The 12,958-nt window shown below is 41.1% G+C and overlaps 2 protein-coding genes across 6 annotated transcripts in view; one reads left to right on the top strand and one right to left on the bottom strand.

Moving 5' to 3' along the window:
• Positions 1 to 560: 560 nt before the first annotated feature.
• GPR151 (G protein-coupled receptor 151) lies at positions 561 to 1,817 on the top strand. Its single transcript, XM_006086392.3, has one exon. It carries the CDS (start codon positions 561 to 563, stop codon positions 1,815 to 1,817), a length of 1,257 nt encoding a protein of 418 aa, XP_006086454.2.
• Positions 1,818 to 5,180: 3,363 nt separating this feature from the next.
• TCERG1 (transcription elongation regulator 1) overlaps positions 5,181 to 12,958 on the bottom strand; it is a 59,242-nt gene continuing 51,464 nt past the window's right edge. For 4 of the 5 annotated variants that reach the window (XM_006086395.3, XM_006086394.3, XM_006086393.3 and 1 more), the window contains 6 exons: positions 12,469 to 12,633; positions 12,021 to 12,203; positions 9,560 to 9,739; positions 8,922 to 9,005; positions 7,380 to 7,480; positions 5,181 to 6,238 (listed from right to left, as the gene is read on the bottom strand). In XM_006086395.3, the coding sequence (XP_006086457.1) occupies positions 6,037 to 6,238; positions 7,380 to 7,480; positions 8,922 to 9,005; positions 9,560 to 9,739; positions 12,021 to 12,203; positions 12,469 to 12,633 (915 nt within the window). In that variant the 3' untranslated portion in view covers positions 5,181 to 6,036. Of the gene's footprint in view, positions 6,239 to 6,510; positions 6,605 to 7,379; positions 7,481 to 8,921; positions 9,006 to 9,559; positions 9,740 to 12,020; positions 12,204 to 12,468; positions 12,634 to 12,958 lie in introns of all 5 variants that reach the window. The other variant, XR_002828644.1, reaches the window with a different exon arrangement.

The following is a 12,958-nucleotide window of genomic DNA, read 5'->3' on the forward strand; positions in this document are numbered from 1 at the left end:
CTCAGAACGCCCCTCTGCTGAAGGCTGCTCAGCATGCTAAGAGCAAAGATCTGCTCTAACCCGCACCAGATCCGCTGGGCCAAGCTCTCCGGGTGATTCTGGCGCGTGCTTTCGTGCTTTGGTTTCAAGGACCTGGTAGTTCGGATGTCGTGTTTACTGAATAACAGACCGCAGTCAGGATTTTAGAAACAGCTGGTTGAAAATAATTGCCTTGGCTGGCTCTAGTGACCCCCCAGGAACCCACCCCACTTGCATGTATGTTCTCCTCATTTATCATTTATGGGTATCTGGGGTTTTCTCCACGGAGCGACACTTTGATATTAGACTTGCCAATGAGCAGCCACCACGCGCCCTGCTGCCTGCCATTCAGCCCAGCCAACGTACATTCCATGCAGCTTAGCCAACCTTCTCCCACCTTCTGCTCTCAGAAAACAAGCAAGGGGAGGGTCCAGAGGTGTCGTTGGACAGTGCCGACGGCGTACTTATTTCCTACGCAGAAGAGCCAAGGCAAAAAGACAGAGAAGCTAACTTCTGCAAGGAGGCGCTGGATGGGAAAGGCGATGCCTGCGGCGGCCTTTGCAGACTCCAACTCCAGCACCATGAACGTGTCCTTTGCTCACCTCCACTTTGCCGGAGGGTACCTGCCCTCTGACTCCAAGGACTGGAGGACCATCGTCCCGGCTCTCCTGGTGGCCGTCTGCCTGGTGGGCCTCGTGGGGAACCTGTGTGTGCTTGGCATCCTCCTTCACAGAGCTTGCAAGGGAAAGCCATCCCTGATCCACTCCCTGATTCTGAACCTCAGCCTGGCGGATCTCTCTCTCCTGCTGTTTTCTGCGCCTGTCCGAGCTACCGCGTACGCCAGAGGTGTTTGGGACCTGGGCTGGTTTGTCTGCAAATCCTCTGACTGGTTCACCCACACGTGCATGGCAGCCAAGAGCCTGACAATCGTCGCCATGGCCAAAGTCTGCTTCCTGTATGCAAGGGACCCAGCCAAGCAAGTCAGTATCCACAGCTGCACCATCTGGTCGGTGCTGGCGGCCATCTGGGCAGTGGCTGGCCTGCTGCCCCTGCCAGAATGCTTCTTCAGCACCACCAGGCTGCATGCAGGCGTGGAGATGTGCCTCCTGGATGTGCCCGCGGTGGCCGAAGTGTTCATGTCCATCTTTGGTAAGCTCTACCCTCTCCTGGTATTTTGCCTGCCGTTACTCTTTGCCGGCTTTTATTTCTGGAGAGCTTATGGGCAATGTCAGAGACGAGGAACTAAGACCCGGCATCTTAGGAACCAGATGCGCTCAAAGCGGCTGACGGTGATGTTGCTCAGCATGGCCATCACCTCGGCTGTCCTGTGGCTCCCGGAATGGGCAGCCTGGCTGTGGATGTGGCACCTGAAGGCTGGCGGCCCGGCCCCACCCCAGGGGTTTACAGCCCTGTCTCAAGTCCTGATGTTTTCCATCTCCTCAGCAAATCCTCTCATCTTTCTAGCGATGTCAGGGGAGTTCAAGGAAAGCGTGAAAGGCTTATGGAAATGGATGACCAAAAAGCAACCAGCTGCCGCAGAGTCTCAGGAACCACCAGCTGGGGACTCGGAGGCCCTTCCTGACAACTTTCCCTCTCCAGGGTCCCCAGTATCCACACCAGAGAAAGAGGAGACCGGCTCTCCTGCCTCCAGGAGAGAGAGAAGCCAGAAGGCAGAGATGCCCATCCTCCCCGACGTGGAGCAGTTCTGGCACGAGAGGGACACAAACCCTTGTGAGCAAGACAATGACCCTATCCCCTGGGAGCATGAAGATCGAGAGACAGGAGACTGTGGAAAATGATTACGTCTCAAAGCAAAACTAATTTGTGATTCTTGTATGTACTTGTACTGCTGCTGATCCACATGGCTGACTTTACCATATAAAACATAAAATGATTACATTTAGGAATTACAAAAATTGCTTCACAGTCTGCATTTTCAAAATGTGCCATTTGGTAAGTAGGACGCCACATTAGGAGCAGTAATTATGTCTCAGAATTAACACCTGGCTGCCCAAAGGATTGTGTTGTGCGGTGTTTCTACCACAGGGACCAGAGAGCCCAGCTCTGTGGTCCTGGTTCACAGGGGCTGAGTCACTGGGTTCTCTTGGGGACCAGCCCTGTGCCGGCTGGAGTGCAGCTGGTCTAAGGATGAAGCCTTTCCTTTAGTTTCCTCCTGAGCCTGCTGGCCCTCACTTCCCGTCACATAACCAAAGCTCAAAATCCACATCCACAGAATGAGGTTTGTTCTTTAACATGTTAATGAATACATTTCAAGGAGTTACCTTCATTTGCTTAAAATAAGTACATTCACTTGATGAAAACGACTGAAGTTGCAGAATAAGGAACATCACCTTATCCCGACTCTGGGCTAATTTCAAATCATAGCCAAGTTTAAGTAAATTCGAACTTCACCTTACACTAAAACCTGCTTTTGTTGATCTTTGTAATGCCACCTGAGTCCTCAGTTTCTAAGTCTAAGGATTTTAGCAGCTTAGTTATGACATTCTGTATTCTGATATGGAGAAAGAACTTTAAAAAACTACCCCTTTCTCTTCCCAATTATCGATTCTTCCCAAATACAGGAGACAGTTACTCTTCTGCAAGTTGAAATCAATCTGTTCCTCCCAATATCTCCTTTCTCTCAAGATAAAACTATAAGTTATGTCTAGTGATACAGTTAATTACTGAAGGCAGTGACCAAATATTATAAAAGGGGGATAGAGATGAACTTTCTTGTTAAATGGCATTAAATGTACCCATAACATTGAACTTGAACCCTGCTCAACATTTAAAATGCCTCAGAGTGCCGGGCCAGTGTTGCTCAGTGGTTGAGCATTGACCTATGAACCAGGAGGGCATATACCAGGGTTGCAGGCTTGATCCCCAGTGGAGGGCGTGCAGGAGGCAGATCAATGATTCTCTCTCATCACTGATATTTCTCTCTCTCTCCCTTCTTCTCTGAAATCAATAAAAAAAGATATTTTTAAATGCCTGTTTTTAAGTTATAAAGATGATCAAGAGTAACAAGAAAAAACACAAGGGCAATGCAGAAAAGCAGTAAAATTAAACTTTGTGTTCCCAAACATCCAGTATAACTTGACTGTTCATTTCACAGCAAGTTAAAAGCACACCCCAAAAGGCATGATTATGATACATTTCTTCCCCTATGAAATATAATAAGGACATTTATCCATGATTGTTGATTACTCTGTAAAGGACTCGGTATTTTCACTGAAGGATCCCCTCGGGGGGGGGGGGGGGGGACTGTCTTTAGGGCAAGCAATGAAGAATTTGAAATACAAAAAATACACTGTGGATGGAATTTTTATTTTTTGAAAAATGTTCTGTCTGGATTTTTTTTTGGTTTTTGTTTGTACAAATGGTCATGGTTTATTTTAACACAGAAGATAGGGCTGTTTTCTTTTTACTTGGTTCATTACAAATTTTATTCTAAGGCTCACATGATCAAATTACAACTTAACCTAAGTATCCAAAATATTGTTTTTGTGATCAGATAGTTATACACAGGGATTACCTTTAAGATTGTCTGTGATGAACTATTTGAAGATTTTTATGTACATTATATATAGTAAATGTAGGATGTAAGATTCCAGTGTTGAATATTTTAACATACAAAAATAAAAGGCATTGTTTCACTTCAGATAGTTTGGAGAATTACAATCTTTGTCTTGAACGCTCCTTTCAAAAATCATCATTGGGTTTTAGGGGGAGGTCAGACCTTAACACGGGTCTCTGGGTAAATTGAATCATTAATTTTTAAGGAACTTGCTGATAAGCAGCAAATCCAGTTGGAGATACTGAAACTGTAATTACAACAACCCTTTCATTAAGTACCGAACACAGAGTCCTGACTTGATTCCTTAAAGAAATCTGCATAGCTCTAACCGGGTTGGCTCAGTGGATAGAGCGTCGGCCTGCGGACTTGGGGGGGGGTCCCAGGTTCGATTCTGGTCAAGGGCATGTACCTTGGTTGTGGGCACATCCCCAGTAGGGGGTGTGCAGGAGGCAGCTGATCGATGTTTCTCTCTCATCGATGTTTCTAACTCTCTATCCCTCTCCCTTCCTCTCTGTAAAAAATCAATAAAATATATTAAAAAATAAAAAAATAAATGTTTATTAAAAAAAAATCTGTATAGAAGAGTCTGATTTGTGACTTGGCTCAGCACTTAATCCCAAATACTTTACCACAGAAGTAGGAAGTGAGATATCACCAGACCATTTTCTTCACACTCCCTACTGTGAGAAACAGAAGAATGCTCTGTGCAAGTGGAAATGACAAAACACTGCACAAGTTCCACCTTTGCAGGACAGTCACATTTCTATCCTAGTTGTGTTCCTTTTGTCAAACACTTCCCTTTCACTCCTCACAGAACTTAAAAATCACTAAATTTATAAAAATGAACTTCAAAAAAAGAGAAGGGGAAAAAGAAGAAAAAAGTCCTGTTAATTAGCAATTTTACAGGTTAAGACCTTAGTGAAATAATCCCAGGCCACTACATGCCGAATTCATACAAGTTTTGTGGCTACGTACTAAGTAGCCCAGATGTGAATGTGTCTCTGTGTGCTGTGTAGTGCACGGAACGTATAAATGCAGACCTGTTCGTATGCCCTCTTTTTAGGTTTTGCTACAATCACAGTATGTGTAAGATTAACAGGAAAATAATTATCCTATTGACCTATTTTTCTAGACATTTTATTTATGTGGTACACCGACACTAGGAACCTATGAAGGAATGGAACAGAGGATCTTTTTAAACTGGGCGGTCAAGCTACGCAGAGCAATTGGGAGGCATCCAAGGCGAAGCTCCATGCATGGTGTGCATGATACACTGAAAGGACGCCAAAAGCATTAACTACCAAATCCTTTCATATAAAAGGCAAAAACAAGAACACAAAAAGCAGCTTCTTGCTATAAAGCAGTAAGATATTGCTAAGAGACTGAGCACCAAAATGGTTCTTTACAAATCCCATCTCTTTTATACTGTAAATAATTTATTATATTCAAGCCTTTCAAAACTATGTGATATCCCAAGACTTAAAGTCAACCTTCTTTTGTACCAAATTACCTTTGCTGCTGCTTTTAAGAGCAAGTTTTAAAAAAGTTTTTATAAATTATGTAACGTAATCATATACAATCCACATATAGAAAAAGGGTTGGTTTATTGTAGTTCAAATACATAAACTGAACATTCAAACATCTTAAAATTAAACTTTAGAAACAAAAGTTTAACATTCAAACAGGAGTACAGTTTACAGGGAACACCCAAAAAGAATCTGTTGTCTAATCCAGAATATTGATAAAGATCACTTAATGGTGAATGTGTTTAACCAGCAGTTCTATTCTGGCCAACATATTAGTTATGACCGTGGTTCCATACCTGAGAAGAACTTCCTAAATAAATCTTCTCTTAGGCTAAACAAGACTTGGCCTATAATTCAGAGGGGATAATCAAAGCTCATAAGTGAACAAATAAAACTAAAGTGTTCTTTAGAGACAAAGGTAAAAGTATGTCCATTATAATAATCTTAACCTCTGGAAGATAAGAATTCCATTTTCAGTGTTTTTTCTTTTACCCGCTTTGAAAAACAAAATCAAAACAAACCCCAACCTAGATTTTTTGGGAGTCTGTGGTATTTGTATCTTGCAAGTTCAAACCACAAATGCTCTTATGTCTTGCATGTATAACACTGCTAGAAAGTACGTCACCAAAAGTCACTGACTTCCACACCTCATAAAAGGATGATTTTTAGCTTCAAGATTTTAGATTTACTAGAGACAGCCTATATTTGAGTATGTATGTCAGTCATGCCACACAAAGAAAAGCATAAATATTTCCAAAGTGTTCTCTGTTCAGCAACTGTTCACGAATGCTTCTCCTTCTGTTCGTCAGATGGTTTTGCAATAGTTTGACTAATGCACATACATGTAAAAAACCTGAAAATTGGCTCATGCAAGCATTTTGAAGTAATAGATACCCCATGGAAGAGTATGCAGGGTTATTTTGTTGATCGTCGGGTGGGCTCCGACGCTGTGGGAGGGGGCGGAGGGCCCCGGCGGTCCAGGTCATCCACATATGCCACGATCAGTTTCCGCCTCTCCTCTGGCACACAGTCTAGTACTAGATACCGTTTGTCGTTCTGCAAAATTTTTTCTACGTCTTTCAGGTGCTGATCAGATTCCTGGATTAGCTTTTTGGATCTGAAATAAGAAAAGAAGTCCAGAATTACTGACTGCTGTTCACAGGCCTTTCAGATATGAGCTGGAAATGTCCATCTAGTTCCTAATTGTGTTTCCACTTTTTAAATTTTTTTTAAGAAAAATTTCACTGCAGTGGTCACCTTTGTAAGTCGCCTCAGCAAAGACTCCAGGGAGTGAAAGGGCCTCAGAAGCTGAATTACCCTCCCACCCCTACTGGTGGTCCCTCCAGACCAGGGCTGAGGGTGGGTGGGTGAATCTTGCCCGTGCTGTACCTGTTCTGTGGATGAACAGAGGACTTCAGTCTGCGGGGCTGCCAATCCCAGCATCTTTCACAAGCTTTCACTTTCACATCTTTCACTAAATTAACTACAAAAATGTAGAAAGAAGTCTTACTTCACATCTAATTTAAAAGCCCAAACTGATGCAAAACATTAAGGATCCTGACCAAAAAATCCAATGACAAAGTACCTAAAAACCACACCCTCAGCACTACCTAGCCTCCCGTGCACACACCCTTCATTAAATGCTTCAAATTTTTCTCTTATAGGAAAAGCTGGAGCATGAACCAACAACGGTTTCCTGCACAGACTACTAACCAATGTCAACTTGTTCCCCTGCTGAGAAATCGCTGGGGTGGGGACGACTGGGCATGCTACAGTGAAATCTTGTTTTAAAGCTCCGAGTTTATCATTTAAAATCTTTATTTAAAACTATCCAGCAAACTGCTTTCCTCTGAGGAAAAAAAATGTTTTTACTGAGCTTGGATGATTTCAAACTTCCAAGTTGGTTCAGTGAAGCAACACTGAGTAGTCTTCAGAGGAGGTGAAGACAACTGACAGTGAAGGATTATTTAAAGTTGGGGCACTCCTAAGAAAGCAGTGAAGCAAAAACAGAAGTCTGTTTAAAAAACTGGATGGGTGGGTAACACAAAATAAGAATTGGCATCTGGGCCCTTTCTTAAAAAAAAAAAAAAAGGTAGAGATGGGTTGGCTGTCTCTGGTCTTTGATAAAAGTTGGCTTCTTCTTATCCTTAGAAGCTAATAATGTCAACATGTGTGTGAATGCAAAGTATGCCTTGGCCATTCGAGTAAGAACTAGCAAAGACAGGAACTGCTGACATGAAACATTCCATGGCACACACCTGTATGTTATAAATTTGGTCTCTTTCAAAAGCGTCCTGAAGTCGGCTTTGGCAGTGATGTATTTGTCTCTGATGTATTCTTCGAACTCTCTTTGTTTTTTCTGAAAAAAGAAAGTAAGATTAGAAAGAAAATAAAAAGTCCACTAATTCCAAAATTAATGTCATTTATAAAACTAGAAATGTGTGAGTCACACCGTCAACTAGAAAATTCTAAAGAAAAAGGCAGTAAGGTACATTTATTTGTGTTCGTGTAACATTCATTAAAATAGAAAATCTGCAATGTACATTTTCAAGACAAAAAGAAAGCAAGATCGCAGAACCATATAATATATTAGTGACAGGTAAGACTTGAGGGCTTGCTATCTGCAACACTGTGCTGAGGGTTTATGAGGCTATTCCTTTTAATCTTCACAAGAACCTCAAGTGGTAGACAGACACTTTTAAGAAATAAAGAGATGTGTATTTCCTGTAGACTGTATTTATATCTTCCAGTACAAAAACACTAATGTGGTATAATTTATGGATACACCAACCATAACACTCAGAACTTTAGTTATACTGAGCATTTAGCTTTTCTAGTAATTGTTATGATAGGTATAAACTCTTTGGGGTAAAAAAAAAAAAGACTTTACCATCAATTCTAAATAATCAGAAAAGTTAGAAACTGAAACTGGATCTCTCAGCTATCAGTCTACCACTCTAACCCAGCCCCGTATATTTTGTTATCCAAACATCCCGAACACAACTTAACAGGGTTTGAAAAGGAAGAATATTAGATCTGTGGGTTTCTGGACTCTATACTAAAGAAACCAACTAGGAAAGGAGAATGAACGGTGGGAAGAAAAAAACAATAGAAGTCCAAGGTATAAAATGGACTGCAGTAAGCCACACTTTTCTTTTTTTTTTTTTTTTTTATGTTTATTTAGTGGAACTCTGAGGTGGTTTTTATTGATTTTTTTATAAGAGAGAGGAAGGAAGAGGGAAAGAGAGATAGAAACATCAATCAGCTGCCTCCTGCATGCCCACAGGGGATTGAGCCCATGATCTGTGCATGTGCCCTGACCAGGAATCGAACCGGTGGCCTCTTGGTTCCTGAGTAGATGCTCAACCGCTGAGCTACATCAGGTGGGCTTATTGATTTTTTTTTTTAAAACACTTTTCTTGACATAGTTCACTATTTCAGTCCCCAACTGAGTTTGTTCCTAAACAGGAGTTAGAGCACCAGAGCAGGGTTCAGCTCACAAACTTCCCACATCCGCAATTCCTCCATCCGAGTTTCAAAAGCACGATAGAACTAGAGATCGTGCTATAATGAACTGAAGGATTCCCTCAGGGGGGGAATAAAAAAAAAACCTCAAAAAACCACCCAAAACCCTATGGCTTTGTTAAATCTCTAAAATCCCCAAACACAGCTTTAACTCCAAGGATTCTTTTTAAAGTTTCCATTGTGCTGTCTTATTAATATATACATGCAAGAAAAAAATGTGAACTTAAAATTCAAATTTCTCATACACTTAAAAAGCTCAGACAAAATCCTCTTACCCTGTCACTGGAGGAGAACTTAATGCACCGAGGGTCTTCTTTGATGATTTTTTTTACTTCTTTCCATGTGGATGTTAAGGTAATCTTTGAAAAGACAAGGGAATAAAAACATAAATACGCTCACTTATTACTGAGGGGTCAAACTGCAGCCTGCATGGCACATAGCACTCCTCACGGCCCTGCGAGCTCCCACGCATAACTGGATTAGTCAGGGACAGGGAAGCAGCTTTCATGCTACAAGAGTTATTTTCATGGACACATTTCCAAAGTGGCCTAAGACCTGCAACCCTATACCTCCAGGCGCAATACCCTAACTTCTGAAGAAACCATTATCTAGAGAGCAGGCCAACAGGAGCAAAACCTGGACAGGAGAGTGTACACACTGCCAAACAAGGGGGCTATGGCGCCAAATTGAAAATGGGGCAAAAGAAGGAATTTATTAAATCAATTATCAGGAGGGACCAATGATCACACACAGCTAAGGACATTCTGAACAGCCACAGGAGCAGATATGAACTTGAAAACTGCATGAATTCCAGTAATGGATCTAAAGACCTTGACACTAAAAATCATGTCCATGTTTTACTTTGGGATTAACAAAGATCTGTGCAGATTAGAATAGGAAAATTAACTCTTACTGCGGAAGTTTCATCCAGAAGTTGCCTAAAGTGCTCCCTCTTCTTTTTGGTAAGTGCTTCAATGTGTTCATTAAAAAGCTTCTCTTTCTCCTCTCTCTCCAACAAGGATCCAGACTCCCAGCGGTGATCTTTCCGGAGGGTCCTGCGAGTGTCTGACCAGGACACATCTGAAGAACGAACCTGAAACAGAGATCTGTATCTAACACCAGACCCACCTGTTCACACTTCAAGAAAGGCTACTTTGTTTAGGAATCATATATTTAAAAAACAGAAGCTGATGGTGACATCACCTTAGTGAAGAAGTCACTGAAAATCTGCTTCTTTAGGCCAGAAAACCTACCTCTCAGACCTCACTTAAGCTGTCAAATGTTGGTTTAGAGGTGGAGAAGGAAGAAGACAAGATATCTCCCACCAACCATGGTCTGTAATCACTTTAATAGTATTTAGGTTTTCTATTTAACATCTTACCAACTTTGACACTTCCAAGAATAAGCAAGAATTAACTTGGTTAAGAAGACTAGAAAACAGACCACCAGACAGGGCTAGCTGGTTCACCAACCAGCAGAAAGATAGGCTTCAATGCTGGGAATGGCATTAGCAGTTAAGTCACACTGCTGCCAATTGCTAAGAAATTTGGAGGCTGAAAAGACAGAAAGGTAAGAAAAAAAAATACAAAAAACATTTATTTAACCAACATTTATCAAGCATCTAAATACGTGTCAGGTAAACACTATGCTTGGCACTGGGAATACATAATAAATAAACCCCTTCCTTTAATGGGCTCACTCTTTTTAGGGAAGACAGGTATGGAAGCCAACAACTGCAGTAACATGCAGGGAGTGCTGCAGAGGTCTACGCTGAGCACAGGGTAATGAAAGCAGCAGTAAGGTCAGATGTGCCCAGAGGGGCTGGGATCAGCCTCAGAGGAGGTATTTTTGAGTGTGCTCTTGAAGAATGAGGAGGTTTACCACCACGGTGGGAAGTTTGAAAGCACTCTAGGTGGAAGGACTGGAATGAGCAATGGCAGGATTTGGTTAAGTTCAGCAAGGCTAGAGTCTAATTAGGGGGCAAGAAAGGAAACCAAAGCAGGTAAGGTAATATGGGTGGTGGGGGAGAGGCAGTCAAGGAATGAACAGTCTTTTATATTATGCTAAGGAGACTGAACTTGAAATGTAGGCAACTGCTAAAAGGAAGGAAGACCTTGATCTTCTGCAAGCACAGGGAAGAGTCACAAAACCAGATCTGCCTTTTACAAAGATTTCTGTTGTTGTAATAAAGATGAATTGGGGGAAACAGAAAAAGGGAGAGAAATGAGGAAATGACTGACTGTCCAGAGAAGAGAAGGAAATTAAAAACTGATCAGCAGAAGCAAGGGAAGAAATCTGAAGACTCGACAGGAGTGCTCTGAAGAGGCCGTACTGACAGAACAGCAGGAAAGATGGCAACAAAGAAGGGGAAAAAAACAATAGAACTGCAGAGCGGTCTGGGGTATTCTCTGTAGGAAACTCATACTCTACTTATCTTAACAACCCTGGGTAATGCAGAAGTATTTTCAAGAAAGTTCCAGGGTATCATCTGGAGTCAACACCCCCCAAGTCCTACTTCTCATACCATCTATAGAGACAATAACTGGTCATCACAATGATGACTCTAAATCATCAACAAAAAGGGTAAATTAGCCTGGTGATGTGGGCTCAATGGTTGAGCGTCAACCTATGAATTGGGAGATCACAGATTGATTCCACATCAGGGCACATGCCTGGGTTTCGAGCTCGATCCCCAGAGGGGGGCGTGTAGGGGCAGCTGATCAATGATTCTCTCTCATCATTGATGTTTCTCTCTCTCTCCCCCTCTCTCTTCCTCTCTGAAATAAATAAAAACATATTGAAAAAATAATAAAAATAAAGGGTAAAGTATGTCCTGGCCAGGGTGGCTCAATTGGTTGGAGCCTTGTCCCAAGCAGTGGAAGGTCCTGGGTTCGATTCTCAGTCAGGGCACATACTCAAGTTGTGGGTTCCATCCCTGGTCTGGGTATGTACACGAGGCAACCAATCGATGTCTATCTCTTTTTCTCTTTCTCCCTCCTCCTCTAAAACTTAAAAAAAAATTTTTTTTGGGGGGGTAAATCATGTTCAGCACACTTGTTTCTTACTATGGCCTATTAAGTGTGACTTTAAGATGACTTATCAAGACCAATAAAAATAAAGCTTTGACACTAAAAGATTAGGAATTTTCATATAAATAAATGATCTCACTTCTGAAAATGTTAAGTAACTAGGGTTTGCCTGTTCCAACAGGGCTAATACCAAGTACTCAATTTTAAAACAGTTTATAAATAACTTACCAAACTGTATCCCTCACAGTCAACTTAAAGAATATTAAAATGCTCACTATGAGGTAATGTAATGGATTTCTAACATCCAGTACTTTACAGAGAAAATAGTGAAAGAGCAATAAATACCATGTCAGACAGAAGTGCCTTGAAGTTCTGGATAGCTTCTTCCCGTTTGTGCTGCTCTCTCTCTCGATCTATTTCTTTCGTTTGTTCGGACCGAGCCTTCTGAACCTCTCTCTCTCGTTCCCTAAGGCTAGCTTCAATGCGGGCTTGCCTTTCCAGCTCCTTTTCTTTTTCTGAGTCTAAATTCTGTAAAAGTGAAATTACATTATCCTTTTACCAACTGCATCAAAAGGTTTCCACAAAGTAAGTTTTTCAAATACAAAACTTTAAACCTACCAAGAATACCATATACCTAAACACTGTACCCCATTTCCAAATCAACTACTAGAGATTCTTGCATTAAGAATATCAACAAGAAAAATGCCAAACCCCAAACAGCAGCGAATACCATTATAATGCAATTAAGGATTTTATTATTCCATGGTTAAAGGACAAGTGGCCCAATGGTTACCTTGGCTATTTTTTCAATATACTGTTTGAAAAGGTCTTCTCTCATTGATGAACTATCCACTGCTTTGTAACGTGGATCACTTTCTACTTTGTCTTTTACTTTGCTCCATCGAGACTGACTGTCCAGGTGATGATTAGATAATAATTCAAAGAAATCCGATCTAATCTACATTTCAAAACAAGATGAAGGAAAAACAATGAGAAATTCCTCATATCTAAATGCTTACAACTAAAAAAAAGTTCATTTACTTTAAAAATAAGAATAACTTTTTAAATGCACTTACTCAGGATACAATAAGTTTTAGTAAAGAATATCAGAATTACTCTTTCATGAGAAATATAAAAATCAACACACATATACACTGTCATTTCAAATATACCAAAATCAAGATAAATTATGTTCTCTAATAAAATTATTCAAATATAGAGAAAAACTTTTATGTTGTTTATAATATTTGATCTCAGAACTGCTATATTTCATAAGGAATGTG

The sequence above is a fragment of the Myotis lucifugus genome, unplaced genomic scaffold (assembly GCF_000147115.1).
Source record: "Myotis lucifugus unplaced genomic scaffold, Myoluc2.0 scaffold_28, whole genome shotgun sequence".
NCBI lineage: Eukaryota > Metazoa > Chordata > Mammalia > Chiroptera > Vespertilionidae > Myotis > Myotis lucifugus.

Coding starts and splice junctions, on each gene's coding strand:
- GPR151 (XM_006086392.3), top strand. CDS start 561: ATGCCTGCGGCGGCCTTTGCAGACTCCAACTCCAGCACCATGAACGTG.